The 26,015-nt window shown below is 42.2% G+C and overlaps 1 protein-coding gene across 1 annotated transcript in view; it reads left to right on the top strand.

Moving 5' to 3' along the window:
* LOC126388188 (protein sprouty homolog 3) overlaps positions 1-17,117 on the top strand; it is a 30,259-nt gene extending 13,142 nt beyond the window's left edge. Inside the window, exon 2 of the mRNA XM_050041130.1 lies at positions 10,086-17,117. Coding sequence (XP_049897087.1) covers positions 10,172-11,092 — 921 coding nt within the window. The 5' untranslated portion in view covers positions 10,086-10,171 and the 3' untranslated portion in view covers positions 11,093-17,117. The remainder of the gene's footprint in view (positions 1-10,085) is intronic.
* The last annotated feature ends 8,898 nt before the right edge of the window (positions 17,118-26,015 follow it).

Genomic DNA, 26,015 nt, shown 5'->3' on the forward strand with positions numbered 1-26,015 from the left:
AGGGACACATACACACACTAGAGTGTGGCGATCTGAGCCCGATGGTAACCGACGGGTCGGGCCGGGTTTGGTCAAAACTGTAGCTATAAATTGTATTCGGGCTCGGGTCGGATTCGGTCAGCTTTCAGTGAAAATGTGGTAAAAATAAATAAAATCCTATTGTCTGTCCTGTTTATTGCTTGGGCACTGTTATTTACGTGACAACACCTGAACATAACACACACAGACACACACTGGTTGTTTGTTTCTATCTCTCCCCTCGCTGGAAGTCTCGGACCTCCAGCCGCCCGCCTCCGCCTTGATTAAATGCTGAAAATAAAATAAAAGAGGGAGACAGGTTTTCTTATTTTGTTTTATTTCTCCCTCTCCTCTCGCTAGAAGCGTTGGACCTCGCGCCTCCCACTCCCATCTCAAACACGGAGGTCTCCCTCTCCGCAGCTGAGTACCCACGGCGCACGCCTGGCCTGTTAAATAGCCTGTAACCACTGTGTGACACAAACTCAGTGCTTTGGTCATTAAGTAATGTCGGGCTCGGTTCGGGTTCGGACAGAGATATGCGGCCCATGCCGCACTCTAACACACACACACACACACACACACACACACACACACACACACACACACGGAAAACCGGACATTATCATCAGTTTATAAAAGACCCCCGGACGCCCCGGACGGGACGTGAAAAGTGGACATGTCCGGGCAAAAGAGGACGTTTGGTCAGCCTATTATAACTGGTACTTTTAGGGCTGAGCAAAATGGCTTTGAAAATGGCTAAATGAACTGCAGTTATATTTAAGTTAAGCAGAATAGCTACTGTCACAATGAAGTTAAATAAAATAGTCATAATAAAGTTAAAGTACTGTTATAACATAACTTTTATATGGAAGCACCGAGCTTGTCTCCGACCTGAAGTGTTGATGTTTTTGCCATGAACTTAGAGCTTCCGGTCAACAATAGACATTAGCAGTTAGCACGAAGTTACACTGTTGCCGCTGCTCCCTTAAACATGATGATTTATTCACTATAAGCTGGAAACACACTAACAGCTCTCCAGCTTATATATTAATAATATTTGGAAGCTGCACTGGTGCTCCATGGTTGCAAAATGTGACAAAATAGTAGTGGTCCGGAGCTCTGCAGATAAGACACACATTTTGCCTGCTAACTATTGCTTGGGAGAAAGTGATCTGAATGGGAGGAGGAGTGTGTGACGTTTGTGAGTCCTTCTTTGTGTGTGTGTGTGTGTGTGTCCTGGAGAGAGGGAGAGCCACAGGAGAGCAAGAAAACCAAAATGCAGGAAAGTTTCTCATGCCGATGGCTCAAAAAAATGATGTGACAATTTGTACTCAATGTTTGCTAAATAGTCATTTTATACATCCTACATGGAACAAGCTGCAATGACATGACATGTCATGTCAGCCAGCAATTGGAGACTTCTGTAAATTAAAGATTCTTTTCCACGTACTCAGGCCTCTTTTTAAGGAATTCAGTGATGCAAATATATGTAACCTGTAACCTGTAAATATATGTTTTAATGTGAACAACACTGCAGACAGAAGCCTCAGTTCAAACCTGGCAGTGTCAGTGGTGATTGGGCAGCAGAGAGAGAGTGTGTGTTTTTGTGAAAGTGATGGAGTGTGTATCTGTGTGTGTGTGTCCCAGGGCAGAGGCTCAGTCATTACTGATACTCCCCCAGCACAAAAGGTCCATCCTCAGGTTACCACTGACGGCCTCCTGAAACACCAGCTCTCTCTCTCTCTGTGACTGTTTCTCTCTCAGTTTGGTTCGCTTCACTGACATTCATTTTTCATTTTACATAATGCAATGTTTGGTGTTTCTTCACTTGAATTCAGTGCCACATTTATTTTTTTACTACAGCAGTTACGGTACCATGATGCGCTGCAGCGTTGCTATTATGAATGTCCTAGTTGAAGCTGGACAAGGATGGGTATTAATGGTAACGGTGCGGCAACATTAGCAACGTTATTGTTCTTCCTGGCCTTCATGCTTCATCGTTCTGCTGATTGTGGTGTTTTTTCAGGTAGTTAACAAGGTAGTTGTGTTGCTTTGCAGCACAGACACATCTCATGCACTCTTTGCATAGGATTTGCTCTCTCCTATGTCCAAGCAATGGATGCTGACAGTCGATCACGGATGCTTTTCGTTTTGCCCGTCTGCAACTGCAACATTCAGGAAAGTTTTTCACAGGTTCATAGTAGCATGACAGCTCTTAAAAAGCAAAGGCTGCTGTTAGTTTAGGAAGCGCTTGATTTGATTTGATGTGCAGTGGAGTTTTCTTTGAGTGCAGCATGCATTTTAAACGTCAATATCATACTTGATCATGTTCATTTAACTGTAGGAAGCCAAAATCGTGATTGTGATAAAAATTTGTTTAATTGTGCAGCCCTAGTCTCAAGTGGCCACAAGAGGAACTGCAGTTTTTGGCACTTCCGCATAGCTTCTAGCTGCTGTTATTATTATAGGAAAAAATCCATTGGTAGGACACTCAAGGATACTCTAGGAACTTAAGTGGATGGTTAGAAATAAAAAGCCTTGAATGAATATGGGCTACTACATCATAAAAACATCAGCAATGTATATCTACTTGTTGTCCTAAGTCATTTTTTTCCCCATTACAAAATTTTTGAGAGCAACACCAAGTTCTGAACATGGACAGGCATTTTGGAAAACTTCTAAATTCCCTTTATATTGCAGTCTTCTTCTTCTTCCCTGACTCTCTTGGCGCACACTGCATCTTGATGTGTGACTGCCATCTGTGTCTGTCTGTGTATCACATTGCCTGCATGCTTGTGTGCACACATTGGACAACCAAAAATTGGGACCCACTCACAAATTTTAGCTCCACAGCGCTACTAGAGGTCTAACACTCCAAAGGGAACCTTTAACACACACGTGACAAAAAACACACACTTCCCTCAATGCTAGATATCTAACAAAAGCCAGAGTCTGTGTCGTATTAAGTTGTTGTGAGCTGTAAATTCACCACTTCTAAGCATGTGAGAGAAGATAATGTTATCTTGGAGCCTCACAGTGCAGAGTCTCTCCTCTTCTGTACCGCTGCATCGTGTCTGCAGCCGTTTGTTCCAAAGAGTAGCATTAAATTCAAGAGTGCTCAATCCACAGCAAAATCTGGGGACCAAAATGTGCCCTGAGGTGCACTGCTCAGCACACCGACTACGAAACAAACAGAAACAAAAAACGACTACTCAACTTGAAGCATTATCAGTCCAATGAGGGGTCTCTGACTGATGATTTGAATCTCCGGCTTTCCAGGGGCAGCCCTACCTAAGTGTCAAAATTGTTTTATTTTTTGATGATTAGCTTATCAATTTATCGTTTTAGCACCAGTTTGTTCCACTTGAGTTTAGACTTGAAGTTGAACTTGAAGTTGAGCTCAACCACATTTTTCCATCCAAGATTCCTCTCTAACTTTTTGACGTGACTTGCAGTATTTCTGCCGCATTCGGGGGGTTGGCTCAACCAGTCAGTAAATATGAGGTCATGGAAATGGATGGCAGGCCTCTTCTTTTTAACAATTAGATGGGCTGATAGGCGGGCAGAGTATGAGTGAGCCACGGCCACCGCTCTGCCTGATGAGATTAGTCACCAGGACTTTTCCTCTCTCCTCGGACTAATTTGAAAATGCATCCTCATCTAACCAACCTGGGCCTTCTTATCAGCTCCTTTATGGCTGGACCTCTGGAAGGAGGAGAGACACAGAGAGATGCTGGAGGGTAGAGCACCTTTACGCTCAGGCTTTGTTTAAAAGACTCTCCTTGGAGAGCCCAGAGGACAGGAAGACGTGTTTTTTCTTGGGTTGTTTTATTTTTGTTTTTACAGTCTGGCTTGCTAATCATCTCTCCTTCCCTCCCAGTGATGGATTGCCGCACTTGGGTTTCATCCACGTCCCCCATCCCTGCTGTTAGCTCCTCTCTTATTGCTTTTGCACTGCATTTTCCAGTGGCCACTTGTCTTTTTTGCTTCTTTGTTCCTAACTGTTCAACTGTACAACAAAGCGATAATACAATGTGATTATTGGTCAACTTTTAATTTTTTTTAATTTTTTTTTACGTTGATCAAAAGATTATTCATCTGCAAATATTTTAAAGGTTGATTATTCTTTTTGTTTGCCATTGCAAACTGAATATATTTGGGTTTCAGCACGGTTGGTTGGACAAAGCAAGCAACTGAATTTGTACTGTGGGAAACTGCATTTCTTTCCATAATTTTTCACACCTTACTGACCAAATAATTATTTGAATAATAAATCACTTATCAATTATCAGTACATTGACAGTATGTAATAGTATAATGAAAACTATCATGATTTGCAGCCTTGATATGAACAATCCATACTGTCATGAGTGTTTTTGTTGTTGATGACATGATGTCCCAGTATTCACAGGGCGAGTACACACTGGTCTTGACATTATGAGGACATACACAGACTTGGCTGGCTAGGACTGTGAAGCTGTCTTTGGATTTTAGGTTAATTATTTTAACTGGTTCATTTTGACTGAAAAGGTGAACAGTAGCAATTAACAGCAACAGCATAAAGTGTCTGAGACATGACTAAGGGCTGGAACAAGCTTTTCTGTGCTGTTTGAAGACATTTGCAAAGCTGTTTCTTTTTTAAAATGTGGTTCTCTTGTCAGTGTCAAACATGTATTACCAGAAAGCTGATTAACCGATCAGCCTGACTGATGCGCAGTGCTTCCCAAAATGTCAAAATCTGGGAAGCATCCGTGACCTTCTGTTACCCATAACAGCCATCTCTGCGTAGATTTGTTGACACATTTGTGTATACTTTTGCAGGACAATAATACCATGTTAACAGCAAGCAAAAAAAAAAGAACATTAACTTGATATGGTTGTAGTCGCACCCACCACTGCGGGATTGCTATGTTGTACCCCCATGTCTCTACAACAGCCCTGAACAGACACACCAAACACTGATTCTAGCTAGGGCCATTCGTGTTTTAGCATTGTCACATTAACCACTGTAGTTAGCAGCCCCTCCCCGACAAGCAGCATCTGAAACACACTGATTATTACATGCAGAACTGCTTTATTCAGTGTTTTTACCAGTTTAAATCGCCACGTTGCTTTGTGTTCAAGAGGAAGAGACGTCTGCGGATAATTCGGCTCAACGTAAAAACCTCCGAAATGTCTGGATCAGAAATATGGAGCGCACACAATAGGTTGTCAGAGAAAATAGGTGAGCACACATTTGCAGATGTGGGATGAGCGGCAACATGCCAAGAGTAGGAAAAAACTTATTTGTAACATTAAACAGCTTTATTCAGTGTTTTTACCACTTTTAAATACCTGATCTGTTTGTTTTGGAGAGGAAGAGACCCCTAATGATAATTCAGACCCTCGTAAAACCCTCCTAAATAATGAACACTGAAGAACAGCCACACTCAAAGGTATTTATAATCTTGTGCTAAACACACAAAAATAATAGAGATTGCTGTGTGAAGAATAAAATGAGACAGAAGTTTGAATGACTCCTACTTTCACACATCTGACCTATCACTGTGTGTGTATGTTGATTGTTGATTTTGGAAAGCTACAAAGAGATATGATTGTTCATTGTTCTCGCAGGTCAGTATAGATGTGAACTGCAAGAAAAACGATCTGAGAAACGTTAATCTGGACAGAAGATCTTCGATGCATTAACAGTGTATTATGAATGTATCTGTATTCACATGGACGTGGCCTAAGATGGTTATTTGCTGCCGCTCCCTCTTACCTCCCTCCTCCATCTAATCTCATGATCTGCGCTGCTTTAAATGCATTTCCATTTGGCCTCATTACTCTCTGAGAGGGCCGGCACCATGTGAGGAGCAAGCCAGCTATCTCTCCCCCTTGGCCACTTGGCAAGACTGCAGTTTCTTTGTGTATGTACAGCTGAGCATGTGTGTGTGTGTGTGTGTGTGAGTGTACAGTATTTGTGCATTTTGGTGGCGGGGTTCGACTGTTTTAATCATTCACACAAATACAAAAAAACCCTACAGTTCTGTATTTTCATTCAGAGATCATCCGATGTCTGAGCAGGGAATCGAATCAGCTCCATATTCTACTAGACTTGGACCTTTTATTCAATTTAGTCTTTTTGTCGCTAATGCATTTACTGCACTTGTAAGCAAATTTATCTTTACCTTTTAAGCATTTAGCTGCAGCATTACAATAAGTACACATTGCACTGTGGTACTATGATGCAGAGAGCAAACTGTGTGTATATTCCTCTGCCTATTATTTAGGCATATAGACACCTTTACATGTGTTATACAGGTTGTACCACAGCTACTCAGCACACCCCAAAACAGTTGATTTAAAGTAATTAAATTAACTCGTCTAAGCGCTCTCTCACTCCCTCTTCCTCTCCTTGCAGTCTTCATACAACTCAAGTTCCATCCAGTAACTACTATAACACCCCTTTTACACAAAAATTAGCTTGTCTATACCCACTTAAAAAAAGCAATAGACTCCTTTCCTATTGCCAGAAGACCAGAGCTGTGCACACAGCTCTGCAGCAGACGAGTATGTCTTTCTGTGTGTGGGGTTTGTTTTTGCTGTGTCACATATGGCATCGCAGACTGGCCAGAAAACCAGTTAGTAATCAGTAGAAAGCAGCATGGAGGCTTGTGAAGACTTTACAGTGGTTACTTCTTTTTAAATATCTCTCAGTCTCTCTTTCGAACTCGCTGCAGACTAATTTTGATCAATGTTTAAGCCCTGCTTGGGCACAGACGGACAGTATTTAGTGGCAGCCAGTCATTGCATCTCACCAGTTAAGGTGCTAAAATTTGTGCATTCATCCAGGTGCTGTGTCTCCATCGATGCCAGAGCCGATAAATACCCGTGACTACTACAGAGTCATTTGACGCAGGTGTGAATGCCAATTGAAAACTTTCCAATTACATTAACAAGCTAGATGTTAGCAGGGGTTTTGTGCAGTGGAAAAGGGGCTTTGCTTACAGCAGCATTTTACCACCAGAAATGCTTTTTTTTTTGCAACTTCACTGTAAAGGACTGTGATGATTATTACAACTTCTTTGCCCTTCTGTAGCTGCCTTTGGGATTATTAAATACGGCATGATTCAGGTAGTGCTATGGGCTTGGGGTTGGGCAGTGTAAAAATGTTTAAACTGGTCTGACACCATGTCCCAACAGCCAACAAACATTGGATTGTAATGTCTCATTGTGTGACCTCATAGCTCTCTGTCCACACTGAATCCATTCAATATGCACTTCTGTTATTGCACAAACCACTGAGCTATCAGCTGTGCGCTCGAGATGACTCTGGAGACATAACCACTTCAAAGATGGTTGCAATAACCATCGTCCTATTTGAAGCGTTACTTTTTAAACAGAAAACACATATTTTATATCGGGATATTTACTGGAAGTGGCAAACAACATACCAACAGTAAGTAGGCTGTCAGCGATGGTCATTTACCAGAAACTTTTAGCCTCCAGTGAGCTCCCTCCAGCCAGCTGCAACCTTTTTGTTGTGTAATAAAAAGGTATCGTGTAAAAATTCTTCATTTCAGCTTAATGACTCAGCCCTTCCTTGTCCATTGCAGTGCTTTAAAAACAACATGAGACAAGAATAAATAGAAGGAGTGTGTCCAACCAATGTTCAGCTCCAAACAGTGCACCGTGTCGCTCTTTCGTCAGCTTCAAATCCAAAATGTTGCCATACTGCTGCAGTTTTATTTTTCTCTAGTTCTCTCATCAACCAAAAAACACATAAACTTTCTGGTGAACAAACATGATGTGTGTCACTTTTCCCCTTCCCACTTCTACTGAAATTTCACATTGCCGTGTTCGGCTCTCGGCCTGTCAGACACTAGTGGCTCCGTTAGCCCATTTATAAATATATGTTGTATGGTGCGCCGCGACCGGCTTGAGGCGGAGCAGGCTCACAGCTTATGTGTTTGTCACTTTCTTTTTCATTTTAACCCACACCATGATCTTTTCCTGACCCTAACCAAGTGGTTTTTGTGCCTAAACCTAACCAGACCTTAACCACAGGGCATCATGATGATTTCGGAACGGACTTCGGAACAATGAGTTTAATATGGTCGGAACAATGGGATGTCGAACCAATGGGCTGTCGAACTAATGGGCAGTTCCCGGATTTAGCACCATAGTGTCATCAACAGGTTACTTATGTAGGCTACATTTTTAATTTGCCAGAACATGTCATGATGACAATTGCCTGTTCAGACGGTTTGCATAAAATCAAACCAGTTCAAGCTCGTACACTGGCACGGACCAGCAAAACTGTAAAATGACTATGTAATTATACTAATTAGTTCTTCGAGTAAACTGTAGCACACCATAGTCAACTTTAATCAAATAAAGTGCAATTTTTCAACAACAAAATTGTGGCTAGGGAACATGCTGAGTGGTCAGTAACTTTAGCAATTGGTAACTAGTGGAAAACCACTAGCCACAGTGGCTGCTGAGCAAAAAAGTTAATGTCAAGCCCAGGTAACCATGCAGGTACTTTTGTTTTTTAAGCCCTAAGTGCTTTGAGATACAAGTGTGGTGTTTTATTGATGATTCTCAAAATATTATCATCTCATCTTTCCAGAAACAATGTACCAGTTACTCCAGATTATATCCACACACACTTTCCAATTAAAACAGAAATTGTCCAACAGTTGATTTTCACTTCTTTCAAAGGGCAGATACTGACGTCATTAAAGAAACCACGCCTTAAAACATCTCTGTACTGGCCTCAGCATTTATCCATGGCTGCTGCTTGGTTGGAACCACAGACCAAAACTCAGTGTACTTTATGTGTATCAACAGGTTTTCTAAAATAATCTGATCCAATAATAACTGATCCATAAACATGAGTGACTTTGTAAAGACTGTGAGTTAAACTTACTTTCCACAGAAAACATGTCTGTTGATTTATAAACAGAATTATTTTGTATTAAACCTGTGACTGTGTACAGTTCCTCTGCGGTCTTTCTAACTGCTTGGCAATGTTGCCCTGCTCTCTGTCTGCAGGTGGGTTTCCTCCGTGGCAGCAGCAGCTGTGTTCAACAGATGCTAAATTACAGTGTGGACCTCATGGTCGTATCTCTCTGGCTCTGGCAGGCTAATAATAGCGTTAGCCTGAGCGGTGGAGAACCTCAGTGGTCATGATGACATGATTGATGGTTGTGTGGAGGCTGTGCTGCCAAAATCCATCTCTGATCAAGTGCCGTTTAAATATTTGAAAAGTAATGGGCTACTGTTTGCTGAATGAAATGATGTCCCCTCTCTGCGAACAATCGAGGCTAAATTCTGAACTTGTAATTTGTATTACACTTTAGTTACTCAATTCAGTTCTTCACTGAAAGCAGCAGGGTGTTTCTTGCTTAATAACACAGTCTAACCATTAATATAATGCTACAACAAAGAGGTTTTGGCACAAACCAATTACCCAACTCTTTGGTGAAATGTTCTGTTTTGATTTTTTTTTTCTTTAAGAAAACATTTTAAGTGGTAAACCTCTTTACGTAAAGCGTTTGCGTTGGCTGTGTGTGTGCTGTATTTTCAGAGCTCATCTGTCAATCAAACACTGGGCAGGACTATGATTTCTTCCTTGTGATTTTCTGCTAATCCAGTTTGACTTTCTGTTGGTGGTACATCTCGGTGTCAGGCCACAGTGGCTTTGGTTCACATGCTGAGTAGGAAAATCTTTTTCTGTTGTAGACCATCAGTTCCTGTGCACCAGAAGATGTGTTTAAAACAGCAAATGGAAATGTTCTCACGGAGCAAACAGAAAATATAGCCTGAATTTTTCTTGTGTCATGTCATTTGGAGACAGGATAAATGCACACATCTTTACATGAAGATGTTCTTGATTACAATTGCCAAACATTCCCTTAATGCTGGAATCTCACAATGACAAAAAGGCTTTTAAATGCAAGGCTTCAAACAGGTTTCTTTTGGCAGTGCTAAGTTGCTGGTAAAAGCTTAATAACACACTTAAAAAGTATTGAATTTATCACTACTAACCACTGTCACTTCCTGTCTCTGTGTGTTTGCAGGTTTATCTGATGTGCCGTGAGCGTTGGGAGCACTTTGCCCCAGCCCCGGCCTGCAGCCCTGGTGCCACCCAGCCTGGCTCACCAGGATGGACCCTGCTCATTCCTTCAGGATGGAGCTGGACGGGCTGGACCTCCAGCAGGTCCCAGTGCTGTCGCTCGACCAGATACGTGCCATCCGGGCCAACAATGACTATGTGGAGAGGCCCGTGGCGCTGGAGCCGGCATCCCAGTCCGGATTTTTCTATGCCCATGAAGACCGTTATCCTCATGGAGTATACCCCCACTACCCCCAGCCTTCCTTCCACTCAGCCATGCCCCGCAGCCAAAGTCAGCAGCAGCACGCTCACCTGTCCCACCTGAGCCGTTCCAGTACCATAAGCTCTTCCATGTCTCGGACAAGTGCCACCTCAGACCAGCGGCTACTGGCGGGTTTGACACCATCACACTCTGGCCTTGGTTCGGTGGTCCGTTCTCAACCTAAAGGAGAACTTAAGTCTGATACTTCCTTTGGTAAAGGTCTAACAGAGGATGAGGCCGAGATGGGCCGTCATTTGTTCATCTGCGAGCGGTGTGGTCGCTGTAAGTGCCAAGAGTGCTGCGCCCCCCGCCGCCTGCCTTCTTGTTGGGCCTGCGGACAGCGCTGTCTCTGCTCTGCCGAAAGTGCCGTGGAGTATGGCACCTGCTTGTGCTGTGTTAAAGGCCTATTCTACCACTGCTCCGCCCAAGATGACGAGGATAACTGTGCTGACCGGCCGTGCTCCTGCGCCCCAGCCCACGCCTGTGCCCGCTGGGGCACCATGGGGCTGCTGTCGCTCTGCCTGCCCTGCCTCTGCTGCTACCCCCCTGCCAGGCTGTGCCTTGCCGTGTGCCAGTGTGCCCACGACCGTGCCACGCGCCCCGGCTGCAGGTGCAGTAACACCAACACTGTGTGCCGCAAGATTTCAGCCTCCAACCCTAACCCTGGCCATCCCTCGCTCCGCAGCAAGGCCTTAGAGAAGCCGTTATGACAGGCCTGGAAGGGGGCCAGGTAAATACATTTCCCCTCAGCCGTCGCCAAAGCAACGCTGTCGCCAATCAACAGTGCCACAGCTGACATTGTGACGACAATGCCATTGTGACCCACCTACCTACATAAGACAAGCCAACCTACAAACCAACCGTGAAGTGTTGTTCACCTAATGTACCTTGAATTTACTTCATCTCCAGCTCAGGAGGGACCAAAGCTTTACTGTGCCTGTTCATGTTGGAGACTTCATGCCTAAAAACAAAAACTCAGCCTGAAGAAGAAGCTGTCGTGCTTTGCTGGACTGCCCTTCAACCTTAAGCAAAACTTCCAGACAGAAATCACCTCTCTCTGCATTCTGTGGTGTAATCTGGACGTGTTAAAATCTATTTATTTATTGTTGAACCTCCTTCCTCCCCACCCTCTGCAAAGAGAACGCACGGAGCTCTGAGATGGGCGATGGACCAAATCAGGAAGGAAAGACGCCTGTGGCAATGTGTATGGTCTATGCCAACAGAGTTTCTGTCCTCTAGAAAGAGAGAATCAGGAGACGTATGGAAGACTGAGGACTCAGACCACAATGACATTCAGAAAACTCCAGAAAAGGCTGAAGATGAATGAATGAAGAAACCAATGTTGTGCCGCGGTGCACATCTGACTGGGACTCCTAGCAAAGCACCAAGGCATTAAGTGAGAACAAAGACACTTGTAACACATCTGTAACAACAGTTTGACACCAAAAAAAGGGACCATGCACTGTACGAACTGAGTGAATTTCAATGCTATTAAGCTCATTTGTAAAGGAAAAGCACTGTGAGGTAGATGGACAATGTTTTACCCGGCAGCCAAGAGCTGAATGGGGGATTATTTAACCGGAGGGAGGGTGCATCCATTGTCACTAGGCAGCGTGTGTGTGTGTGTGTGTGTGTGTGTGTGTGTCCTCCTACTGTTCAACAACCTGTGTATGTAGAAGCTGTGTGTATGTTGTTTTGTCAGCAGAAGAAGCCTCCCTTGTCTTATTTTTAGCAGTGCTGCTTCGGTGGAGCTCTGAGGGTCTGGTCGGGTTTCCTCCCGAAGTCAGTCTGTCGCCAAGCTCCCTCCTCTGACCGACCTCCTTCACTGCCCCCACCTCCATCCTACTCTCCTCCTCCTCCTCCTTTACCCCACTTAATCTATTCTCCTCCCATCCTCGAATCAAATGCTCTTTTCTCCAGACCATCTCTTTGTGTCTCACTTTCATTCAATTAGTGCCTTGATCCAGAATGACGTACAGTTAAGAGCACGTTCACCAATTTGCCATCATGGAAGTACAGAAATAATGTTTGCACAGAGCTGCAGTAGCTCAATAAGTTATTTTGCTTCAGTGAAATTATACCACGAAGCTCTTACTTTTACTCAAACTAAACAAAATATTCAGTTTCCAAGGCAAATTTAAACTCTAATCCAAAATCTGAGTTCTTTCTAATCTACCCAAATGGTCAAGGCTGATGGCCGTCAACCTAGACCCAGCAGGTTCTGTTCTAGGCTCCCTTTTCCTTGCTGCCATCAACAAAGTGCTTGCTCATGGGGGAATTCTTAGGTGTCTGTAAATAAAGAGTATGGTCTAGACTTGCTCTACATGAAAGGTATCTTGAGATAACTTCTGTTATGAATCGGCACATTACAAATAAATTTGACTTGACTAATTTGTAGAGGAGATTTTGATCCAGGGCCGCATTCACAATACATCTAAAGGTTGAGTTAGGATGGAAAATAAAATGATGGTTATTTCAATGAGGGGAAGGCAGCAGAGGGGAAGCAGTTTTTAACACAAGGGTAAGGGTATGAAGCGGTTGCTACCCATATAAACATGCACAAATTTTGCTTCGCCACTCAAAGCTCACCCTGTTGAATTTCTGGCAGCAGCCATCTGGCTTTAGCCAATCAAATAGCAGGCATCGCGGGAGCAGAACGAAGGAAAGATGGGTGAGCTGATGATGTTGGTGTCTGAATACCCAGACATCTCGGCACAAGCAACTTATAAGGAAAACCAGAAGAAAAATATAACATTTCCATCAAATTTTAGCCAAATTGTCCAAATATGTAGAGATCTTTGGTAAATTCCAATGATTTCTATTGTCTTGTAACAGTTTGCAGCGTCCGCCAGTGACCAAATCACCTGCGTGTCATTGCAGCTGTGGACTGTAGCAGGAGCAGCTACTTTTAGAAACACTTTGTTGTTTGGGGGGGACTGTTCTCACAGGTTGTCAGGGCAAAACAGCTGAAAATAGTCTTTTAGCATTAAAAAAAAAACAGCTCCTATCAGTGTTGGATGTTAGGTGCAGTCCAGAGGACTTTAAAGCCAATTAAATCTAATAAACATCCATTGCTATGGGTAATTGCTCATTGGTAATGAGCAGAATTTGAAAAAAATTTAAAAAAAAAGTCATAATACAATGAGCTGTTATAAAGGTACTAACTCAACTATCAGGGTATTTTGATGGTGGTGGTGCTACGCAATTGCATCACCAACAGATCGAGACATTCCTATTGCCTTGGAGATCAAGGTTTGCACAACACTGTGCTATTTGGCCATTTTAAACATAAAGTTATGCAGCTTTGTTGACCTTTGAATTGACCCCACCCCTTCTCAGAAGCTTGTGTAGAAGATGTTTTAAAATATGGCCAAAGACCTTCATGAGCTTGACAAGGCTCATGTCTACCTGATGAGAAGTCCTTCAGGGCTGCTAGAGAGCCACACTAGATGCCTTCTGTCACATCGCATCTTTAATGTGTTGCTCACAAGACAGAAAATTAAATTCTTCCACAACACAAAAACAACCTAACAACCAGCAAAAGCCAGCTGACAAGAGGCGTATATTTCCCACACACCCATATATCCCTCCTGCCTCGTCCGTCTCTCCTCTTACGCTCAGAGAGGCTAAAAGCCTCCAGTTCCTGGTCCACAGAGAGTTGATCAAACAGGCAATTAGCTTCATGATAGCTCTTAATGGGCCGGAGAAGAATGGAGCGTGGGAGGGAGGGAAGTGAGGGGACAGGATGAGTGGAGTTGTGGTGTTTGGCAGATGGACAGCTGATGGGGAGAGAGGGATGCTGGGAGGAAAAGAGAAAGGAGGGAGGTTGGATGGAGGGAAAGGAAAGACAGGATGTTGATGTTGCTATAAAGTCAGATGGAGACGATGCATGCTCAAAAAGAAAAGAGCAATCTAACTTTTTTTTTAGTCGTTTTTTACTTTCGTCGTTTCTACTGAACTTATTCAGCACTTGAGGTACTCACTTCAGATGCAACAACAGTGCACGGCTCTTCCAGGAAGGAAACACTGATAGAAACAACACACACACACAGCAGTCAGGAGTGTATGAGTGCATATGCATCTTCATGTTTTTAAGCGTGTGTGTTCATGATTGGATGCATATGGGCTTTTCTGTGTGTGTGTGTGTGTGTGTGTGTGTGTGTGTGTGTGTGTGGCAGGGTGCGTCACCTAAGCACAAACACACACACACTGCCCTGATTTGTTAAATGTTACTTTGCTATATTTTTATATGTAAATATGGGCTATTAACTGTATAACTATTTTTATTCTGCTTTATTTTGTTTTTATGAGATTGATATTATCATGGCTGTTTTCCATTCTAGTCAACATTTACTTATTTACTGTCTATGTGTGATCAATTCAGGTACTTTTGGGGCAACTCTGACAGCAAACACTGAACACGGACTTAGGATGTGGCATTTAATTGATGCTACAGCATTTTCCCGAGTATAGCTTGGTATTATGGCTTGGTTTTGAACATTTTTGGGACCAAATACATCTTTAGCAACAAAAAGCTGAGCTCTGTTCTTCCCTGGTCTCTCTGCTGGCACAGAAGATAATCCTTTATTAGTCCAACAGCGGGGAAAATGCAAACAAAATTAGAATTTGGCAATCAACTTTTCTCAGATAAAGAAACCCAGATCATTTTTTTGTTTTAATGCAGGAAATTAGATTCATTTCTAATCAGTATACCATCATAAAATAGTAAGTAAAACAACAACTATGACTTAGCAAAGAGTGTTATGAAATGTTTTAGTGCACTACTGCTGTTTGCTCTCAGAATGTTGTCCAAATTGTTTCTGTTCTCATCACTGGTTTCACTTTGAAAGACAGATTGGCAACAGAGGAGGACACACTCAATTTAAAGATGTTAATTTTTCTTTTAATGTTGCAACTTTCTCCACTTTTGTGTTACGTATGACATAATTATTATTATTATTATTATTATTACTTATTACAAGTATTGGCAACCAAAAATCATAATCTATGACACCTACTGATGCAAATCACTGAGGTTGACATCACGTCCACATTAATGTTGATGAATTTGAAAACTTTTTAAAAACGTTTCAAAGTTTGCCACCACCCAAAGCAGAACAAGTGGTTACATTGGAAAATGTCAGTCCCATGGAGAAACTGAGCTTTTCTACAACGCTGATGCAAGCTCGTCATGGGAGCCATTTTCTGAAAACTCGCTGGCACATTCTGTCCTGCATGCATGCTCTGCGAATGACAAACAGTGCTTCAAAACCACTTGGCGGCCATGTGCAGACGCTGCTGGTTCAACTAGTCTGCCTGATAGAGGAAACCAAATGCCTCTATTGTTGTGGTGTTTGAAAACAATAATGTGAACAGAAAACTTTGAAAATGAAAACTTTGTTTTCAAATGTAGCTGCATTATTGTGGTCATGGCCTCAGATGGGTTCGACACACTCACACATGCATACACACACGCGCACACACTGTCTCCTCTACACTGACTGGATGACTTCAGTCAGATCTTGGTGCTTGGCGGAGATGACTTGAGGAACATTTATTTGTACCCGGATTGTTTTCTATCTGAGCTGGACGAGTTACAATGGAAACTGGTGCATATGTTTTAACTCATTATGTTTCATCTGTGTTCACAGTAACTTTCAAATATTTACAGTGACAGTTGTCCGATCATAACCTCTTCAGTAGGCAATGTTTTGTATGTACTACAGATACACACAGAGTGGCACAAGCAGAATCAACTTCCAATTTTGCTCATTATCATTTTTTAAAAGGAGATTTTGTCAGAGTTCATGCTTAACAATCTGTAAATGTTTTATATTGTAAATATCTGATTTTTGTCTCCTCAAATATTTTGTTTCCTAAATGATCTAATAATCTGTAAGTAAATGCATTCTTACTTACCGAAATCACAATCTCTTACATTATAAAATGACCCAAATCAAAATTATGGATTATAACTTTTAGGGGTGCTGATGAGGGAGCTAGTGAGCTTGATCGCAGGAGAAAGTTGCATGTGGCATTGATAAGTTAAAGGAAAATATCATGCATCTTCACAAGATTTAAGGCACATGAAGGACAGCGACTTGTGACATCTTTTGAGTCAATAACATTCTTACTGGTGTGCAACCTCCACACCTCACCTCTGCTGACTGCACTGTGTATATCTGTATGTACAAATAAGGCTTTTCGTTACATAGATACTTTAATTCCAGGATTTCCTTTCCAAAATGTTTCCGATATTCCTCCCTCAGAACCGGAGCTCACGTCGGGAACCTGTCTGATGCTGTACGTACGCAGGCTGCCGCTATAACCACTCATCTTCTCCTCTTGTGTCTTAGCAAGCATCGCTTTTGGTACAAATTGGCATATTGTATGTTGTAAAAGAATTTACGGAGAGTATATGGAACAAATATATATTGAAATCTATCTAAAATGAATATATTATATATGGAACAATACGCATTTTACACTTTCTGTTTCATTGCTGACATTGCTTCATGGATATTTATTTAAATGGTTGCAACAATAGCCGTAACAATAATCCTGAGGATGGTGTTGATGAGTGAAGTATTTATTTTACAGTGGTCAGAGGAGATTAAGAGCACCGATGTTGTTGTTTGTCTTTTGATTTGGTTTATTTGTTCCTCTCGGTGTGGTGTGGCTGCTGCTACCCTCCTGGCTAAAGATGAACCAATAAAAAGGAGTTTCCAAACTGAACAGATGTGTGCTTTGACTGATTTCATGTGTAAGTGTTCTATCTCATCACCAAATATACATTCACGTGATTCAAAGTTGAACATGAAAAATCCCCACAGTGAAGCTATGGGGTTCACACACCCCTTACTGGCTTAAAAATGTCTAATTTTCAGCAACCCAGCTGAGAGGACACGATACAAGACAACTTTGGAATTACCAGGAAGCTCATTTCTTGTTACCAGGAATCACATCTGTCCTCCCCTCAGAGGGCAACTGCCCTCTTACACGTCTGCGGAAAAGCTTGTGCAGAGCCACAGAGATTGTTTAAGGGCCTCCTGAAAAATGTGACTGGGCGCCAGTAACCACAGACGCCGCAGAAGTTTGACTGGACATCAGAGGCAGGAAGTGGGATTTCCACTGAAGTATCTCACATCTGTTACGAGAAAAAAACAGGCACTGACCAATTTGGCGAAAGGCTAGCAGAACAAGTAAGAAGATGCTGTCACTTGTACGATCCCTCTTCTAAAGATCACTGAAAAATAAATGTTATGTTGCAATTCCTGGAGGGATATTGCCAAAAAACTGGGGAGTGATGTCTGAGAGTGTACCTGAAAACTGAAGCCTGCAAGGGGCGAATGTGTAAAAATGAAAACAAATAAATAACTGAAATTAATAGAAAAAGAAGTAGGATGCTGTGTCCTGACTTCTCCTTTTCATCAAGTATAGGAAAACAGTGGCAATTATAGACCTACAGGGAGGCGGGTTGTGCAAACTTAACTTTAAGTTATGTGCAATCTGCTGCAGTATTAGACCTGCACAATTAATCAAAAGTATTATCAAAATCGCAATATGGGGGGCGTCGGTAGCGCAGTGGATAGTGCCGGCGCCCCATGTACAGAGGCGATGCAACCCTTTGCTGCATGTCATCCCCCCACTCTCTCTCTCTCCCCATTTCACACTGTCCTGTCAATTAAAGGCGAAAAGCCCAAAAAATAATCTTTAAAAAAAAATCAAAAAAAAAATCACAATATGGCAAATATCAATATCCAAATCAACTGCAATCTTTTTGGCAAAGGCAAAATGTGTTACAACATGCCATTATAAATGAAGCATTATGGTGCTCAGGAAGCACCGGCCTACAAATCATATACTAGGTGTAAGGGAACAGACCCCAGCAACAAACACATCTTTTTTTTTTTTTTTTAGATAAAGTGAAAATGTAAAAATTACAACTCATATTGCAACAGCAATATATGTCAAAATAATCGCAATATGATCATGCAGCCCGACACAGTGCTGTGTTTGCCTTGTGTGCAGAGAGGTGCCCACACTAGCCTGCACAGAACACACCCGCGTGTAGCCACAGAAGTAAAAATTAGTAATACAGACACCTAACATTTTGCAGCAGTCTTTCCACTGAAAACAGATGATGCTTTTCAAAATCAAGGATCCTTCCTTTGTAGGACGGGTCCTTCCAAATCAGGTCCTACAGATGCCAGGTAAGACTCCTTGCTAGCATTCTGTGAACACACTTTGGAACAGGCTAGCGAGTGCCCAGGTGTGCATCCTTTGAGAATCCCTGCCTTTCGGCAAATCCTGCACAAAGAATTATGGGTACTTCATGCCCACTGAGGACACACACATGTATCCTTGGAAATTCTCTAAAGAAAGGACTCGGTGCTCAGTAGAATTTGAAGGATCCTTGACATTGGGACAGTCCTTCAGTGGGACTCGACAACGTAGCCTCCTAAAAATCCAGCCATTTAATGATACATTCTTGACTTTGAGAAGCACCAAAGTAAGTGAGACCAAAGTAATATCAATCCTCAACAAGTCATCCCTCTAATTGTTGAAGTAATGGGACTAGTATCTGAAATGGACCTTGTAATCTCTTACACTACTGAAAAAGGGTAATAAAGTAACTGGGAAATGCGCAGCTGTCCCTCAACAGCTGAGTTAAAATCATGGCTATACGGATACCAGACTCCAAGATGGTAGCCACTGATCAGAAAGAATATTACACAGCATTTGCATGTGTACAGAAAAGTTCTCTCCATTGCACATGCACATTAGAAATCCTTGGACACTCCTCTTGCCCCCCTTTAGTACAGATGTTGAGATATTCCTTTAAATTGCTCCAACTGTAGGCCACCTAACAAAGTCTAAGCAACCTGGACACCTGAAATAACCCCCCACATCGCAACAACTTGATCAGTACCAAATTAAAACATCTCTACACCGTCTCCAATAGATCCTTAGTAATTAGCTGTTTTTTTATTCTACTGATAAAACTCAATGTTTTTTTTTTTTTGCTGACATTGTAAGAAATGATAAAAATCAACAGTGGTGAGATCTGGGTGAAGTCAAACAACAGTTTTATAAATGAGGCCCCCTGGTACTCCACTCCCCTCACTTTACTCTGTTGGGCCCATAAATAAGTAATCAAGGCTGGGTCACACTAATGGCTTCCCAGAGCAGTGGATACAGATGTGTGTGTGTGCGTTGTGTGTGTGTGTGTGTGTGTGTGTGTGTGTGTGCATACAAGAGAGAGCAGAGATGAGGAGAAAGAGGAGGAGAGATTATTGGAGGAAGAGTAACGAGACGCAAGTGTGTGTGTGTGTGTGTGTGTGTGTTGATGTGCACGTGCAGAATTGGAGAGAAAAAAGCACAACCTTTCTGTTCATCATCTCAAATCAAAGTGCATTAAAGCAGAGCTCTTAGCATCTTCCACCCTCACACACTTCCCTCTGGAGCCACACACACACACACACACACACACACACACACACACACACACACACACACACACACCATGTGGATGCACTGTGTGTACTCGTGTATATACATGAGCAAACACATACATACATACACACATAGAAATACACACACACACTATCTTTATCATGTGTGACACACATACACCCAGACAGTTTCTGTGTGTTTGTGTGTGTGTTAAAAGTGTGATAGAGAAAATAAATAATGCATGCATGTTTCCCTCTGCAAGCTTTTACCAATAAACCCATTCACCAGCTCTGGGCTCTGATACGTGACTGCTGACCTGGTAGCCTGATGATACACAGAACATTGCAGGTTCAATTCCTCTGCCCATTGCTGCGTGTGAGCGTCCTCTGTGTGAGCTTTGTAGTTTCCTGCCGCAGGTAAACTACTGTCCCTGACCTCTGACCCCACCAGTGACATTGGTGCACGTACATGCATCTAAGGAGCCATTTAGTCAGTTATTCTGCACTGTTATGTTTAGTACTTTTCAAACTGAGACTCTATTTCATAATGGTTCATTAGAGGTCAGACTGACATTGTTGTGAACGTACATCTTTCTGACTAACAGTGGTGGAATTACAATAAATTCATTTACTCAAATACTGTACTTAAGTACAGTTTTGAAGTACTTTTACTCTACTTGAGTACTGCATGTCACAGTACCAGAAATTTAGTAGTCATAATCTATACCACTGAAATTCCGCACTTCTCAATACCCAATTCAATACCACAGTAAACAAACAAAAAAAACAATAAATCCCATGTACTTACACATACAGTCCTTTATAAAAAACCACCTTGAATCCACCTTGAATACAAGCACTAGTCTACTACAGTATCAGGGATGCACGATAATATCAGCACAGCATCATATCGACCGGTATTGGCTTTAAAATGAAATTTCGGAATCAGCCAAAATGCTCATAGTATCAGTACATCATTGGTATCAGCGAATATTGGCTTTAAAATGAACAATGCACAATGAATGAATATTCAAAGTATTGCATTTCATGTCTCCATCTGCTGTTGGGCCATCACAGCAAGAGTATGCATGCATAATAAAGGATTAATTGTATTACAGAAGAGACCTGATGATCACTAAAATTACTTAGGGGGAAGAAAAGTGAATATATCGATATCGGTTATTGGTCAAATGAGTCATTTCCTATCGGTATATCGGCAAAAAATCCAATATCATGCATCCTATACAGTGTATTAACATATTTCTTCTCCATTATGGTTGTTCAGTATTTTAACATGTTAGACGTAAAGGTTGGTCTAGGCCAGGGATACTCAACTTTCTTTGCTTTGGGTCCACTTTTGCAAAATGACAGGTGGCCAGGAGCCAGTCACAGCAGCATAGTTCAGGTTAGGTCAGCACAGTTGTAGGATTTGAGGAAACTCTGGGCTTAGCCTGGCCCTTTATTTGGGGGGTCCAGGGGATCCTCTCAAGCCACTTTTTTGATAAACAATATTTTGATGCTTTTTATGAACTCTGACACAATATTGAAATTAAAGTTCCCAAAATTAAAACAAATCCCAATGTGAAAATGGTTGGGGGGCCACCTGGCACTCTGGACAGATTTGGACCACAGACTGTAAATTGAGTATCACTGGTTGAGGCTATTTGTCCCTCCTCTCCTCCACTGTGATTGGACAGTTGGATAAAAAGTGACATTGACGAGTGCAGCCTATAATACCTATACCTATAATTCAACAATTTTTTTAATCTCTCAGGGACCAGAGAAAGACACCAAAAATGCAGCGCTCAGCACAGAATGGTTGCTCAGCACTTCATTACAGTGCTGGCATTTATGTAAATACACGGCGCTCTCATTGCAAAGAATTAAAAAAATTCAAGTCAAGGCAGAGCTGTCACTGCAGCTGCACTTCGTCATCTTCCACATGTAAATGTTCTTCTTCTTCCTTTGGCATTTATCGGCAGACTAGAACAATTGCATGCGTATATGCTGCCCCGTCAGGTCTTGAAGAATTGCATCTCCAGTGCTTGTTGTGTGGCTTTAAGTATATTTTAATTTTGCTAATACTTTTGTACTTTTAATTAAGGAAGATTTTGAATACAGGACTTTTATTTATATTTTTTCTGCACTGTAGTGCTGCTACTTTTGGGTCATTAAAAGATTCTTCCACCACAGCCGACTGCCACGTCTTCCATACGCCTAAATGATTGTCAAGCTATGAGAGACAAACAAGTGTACCTTCATTTAGTGAAAGAAGCTCTCTCTTCCTCCCCTCCAGTGATGAGACAGGCTGATGAGTGATGCCACTTCCAGCCGTGACCTCTGACCATGCTATTAAAAGCAGTGGGCGTCCAGAGGTGAGGAGCCGCCCGACCCCCTACCCTCGTCAACTTGTGCATCTTCATTGTGGCCCTTGTTGTTTCTATATAGGCGCTGTACTGGTGCACCCTGGGAGTCAGTCCCATAGCCACTCAGGAACAAAACCGCCTGTCCGTCAAACAGCCATACAGCTGTCAATCACTCAGAAAACTATTCTTCTGTGTTTACACAGACGATACTGGAGCGCCACTGTTGGTAAGGGCCGCCACTGAGTGAAGGCAGATTGGCCTCACACACACTCACTGCTGTGGTTTATAGCTGTCAGTGGCAAAAAGAAAAAAACATAGTTACACAAATCAAAGGTCGGAAGTCAAAGTTGGCAGAGGGATTCAGTGGCATCCTCAAGGACACTTCAGCAGGGTGAATAGTGGTGAACACTTTGCAATCTCACACACATAATTACAGTTAAAATTAGTGATGCAGTGGGAAATAAACGTGGCTTTGAGTGGATAATCAAGGTATAATTAATAATTTCAATGATTTATTCCATGAATCTACACCAAATGGATAAATGTCAGCCTAGTGGAGCATTTAATGATGTTTCTAAAAATATTTAAGTAATAGTTCACCCCAAAACAACATAAATTGTATATAGAACTCCAAATCCCTAGACTCTTTATGGTCCTGGAAAAAGTTTCCTAACAAATGGCATTAAGGAGAGTAGGGCACTGGACAAAGAGAGCATATCAGTGCACTCCGATTTCGACAGAGAGGTTGAAAATACACAAACAACTGTCCAAACAACTTTCTGAAGATTCCGTGAAGGAATTTGTTGTGCATGTGCATACTGAAGGTGGGTCAAGTGAGTCAATGTGCACAAGCATGCATTACAAATTCCTTACATAATACTTGAATAATGCTGCACAGGAATTCTCAGAAAGCTTTTCTGACCTTTTCTAAACTTTGTTGCTGTCTTCTGTTTGGCTTCAGGTGCTCCGCCCTCCTTAGCATCATTAGATAGAAAACTTTGTTTAGGGATAACAGAGAGCTTAAGGAGGTATATACGATTTATATAGTTTCTGGACAAACTATTACTTTGTGGAAGTTAAGTTTAGTTAGTTAAGTTCAGTTCCACTGCATTACTTTTGATAATGGAACAGGAAGCTTAAATGTTCATATGATTCTGGGAAACATTCAAAGTTCTGTTTTGATTGTGGGCAAGGTCAATGATGTAATGATCCAAGACACAAAATGGACTCAGATGGCTTATGGTGCTGGCAGAGTGTTTGGAAAAGATAAGAGGTCATAGCTGTGGCTTTCCTTTGTGTGTGTGTGTGTGTGTGTGTGTGTGTGTGTGTGTGTGTGTGTGTGTGTGTGACAGAGAGAGCTCCAATAGGAAGTTGGAGGTTTGCGTGGGTGGAATGGAGGAAAGGATGAAGACAAGGAGGAGATATGAGATGATACAGCAATGTAAGACAACATTTTCTTGCACTGCATCATGCAAGAAATTCAAAGCAACTACTGCAGAAAATTTAGCCTCTAAAGCAACCGTTAATCGACACCTCTTTGAAGCAGTTTAAAAAAAGACAATGTGGAAAGACATGAAGAGACTGCAGCCATGAGGCTTCATAGTGTCAGTATGACCTAAATGCTTATATCAGCATGCTAACAACAATTCTGTCATTTAGCAGGTGTAATGTCATCAAGTTAACAGTCTTGGTTTTAAGCATGCCAACTTTTGCTAATTAGCACTAAACACAAAGGGCAGCTGAGACTGATGGGGATGTCATAAGTTCTGCAGGCATTTTGTCATAAACCAAAGTATTCTGAATTGATGATGATGATACTAGAGAGAAAGTTAATGCATTCACATTAGGCTTTTGCAGTTCATTCTGAGGGGAACATACACCAATCAGCCACAACATTAGAACCACTGACAGGTCAAGTAAATAACATCATATTGTTATAATGAAATGTTCTGCTGGGAAACCTTGGGTCATGGCATTCATGTGGATGCCACTTGAGGTGCTCCACCCACCCAAATACCATTGCAGACCAGGTACCCTCTCTCATGGCAACTACCCCCCCCCCACCCAGCAGGACAAAGCGCCATGTGACATTGCAAAAATGGTTTAGGTACGGCCCAAGGAATATGACAAAGAGCTCAAGCCATCTACCTGGCCTCTGAGCATCTTTGGGATGTGCTGGTACTCTACCTTACAATCCACAACACTTAAAGGATCCACCGCCAATGCCCCAGTACCAGACACCACAGAACACCCCAGGAAGTCCTGTGTACATGCCTTGACAGCACCAGAGCCAAGTCTAATCCAAGGAGAATACTTCTGGGGTACCGGTAGATGCCTTGAGCTATTTGTCTTGTTCCTCAGGCCATTCCTGAATAGTTTCTACAGTGTGGCATGGGGCATTGTCCTGCTGGGGGCAATGCCATTAGGCTGTGCCATGAGGGGTTGTACTTTGTCTGCAATGGTATTTGGGTGGGTGGAGCGCCTCACGTGGCATCTGCATAAATGCCAGGACCCATGGTTTCCCAGCAGAACATCGCATTGGTACAAGATGATCAAAGTTATTCACTTCACGTCAGTGTGATTACCAAATTTAATGGCAATTCATCCAATGACCAATAATTAGTCGTTTTGTGAACTGCTTTTGCAATGATGCTTCTGATGACCAGTTAAGAGAAACAAGTAATGCATAGAGACAGTGATCAGTGGGGATTCATGGAGTTGGACTTGCGTACAGGAAACAAGTAGGAGAGAAAGATCCAGGGAGGGCTTCACACAGCTGCAGGGATGGGGGAGGGTGGGAATGTTATCTGCGGGGTTCAAAAGGTCAGGAAAGAGGTTTTAACTCACTTCCTGTTTCTGCTGCTGGGATGACAAAACTCCTCTCCCTGCCCTCTGGAATTCACATCCATCCCTCCCTCCCACTCTCATTCTTTCATCCCCTGTCCTGTCTTTAGCTTTTTCCTCACTCGAGCAACTCACAAAAGCTGCATTTCCATTCACATATTTTCATGTAAAAGAAGAAGAAATAGCATCACCATATCTTGTATAACATCAATTAAAACCAGCATTGGCCGACACATAAGTATTTCTGGCGATTATTTTTTTGCGGATGTTTGTTGCTGACCCAGTGCAGTGGTCAAAATGAGAAGCTGGCGTCTGGTCAGACACGCAGCTGTGTTCAAGGACTAAGATAAACCATTTGGTTAAAAAAATGTTCCCACCCACTTTAGAAAAGGCGCATCTGAAACTCCTTAAATTGACTTTTTTTGTTAGAATTATCCCAAATGAAACAATCCAAAAAACACAGGGGTTTACGGGCAGGACAGGAGACAGATGTTGACATGAAATTTCAAACCTGCAAAGCAAGCTGAGGACAAATTTGGCATCAGGGAGAGGCAAATCACATTTTTTTGTACTGGAGGTGTAATGAACAAGCTGCACCAAAGTCAGCCTTCCCTCATTGGCCCAGGGCAATGACATAAAGTGGTCTGATCACACCATTATTTTCCTCAAACCCATCACCAGACAAACACATTGATAATCAACAACTCTGCAGAACCCTGGAATCATGTTCAATGCCATCATTTTTAAAATTCTCCTTTTCTACAACAGCTGTGCAAGGCAACTAGGATATGGTTAAAGAGAAGTTAAAACCAAGCTGAACAGAAGTGTTTAAATTAGGGCTGCAACTAACGATTTTTTTCATTGTCGACTAATCTGTCGATTATTTCTTCGATTAGTCGACTAATCATTTCATCGAAAAATGTGTTAAAATGTTGAAAAATGTCGGTCTGTCTCGCCCAAACCCCAAA

Source organism: Epinephelus moara, chromosome 3, assembly GCF_006386435.1.
Source record: "Epinephelus moara isolate mb chromosome 3, YSFRI_EMoa_1.0, whole genome shotgun sequence".
NCBI classification, from domain to species: domain Eukaryota; kingdom Metazoa; phylum Chordata; class Actinopteri; order Perciformes; family Serranidae; genus Epinephelus; species Epinephelus moara.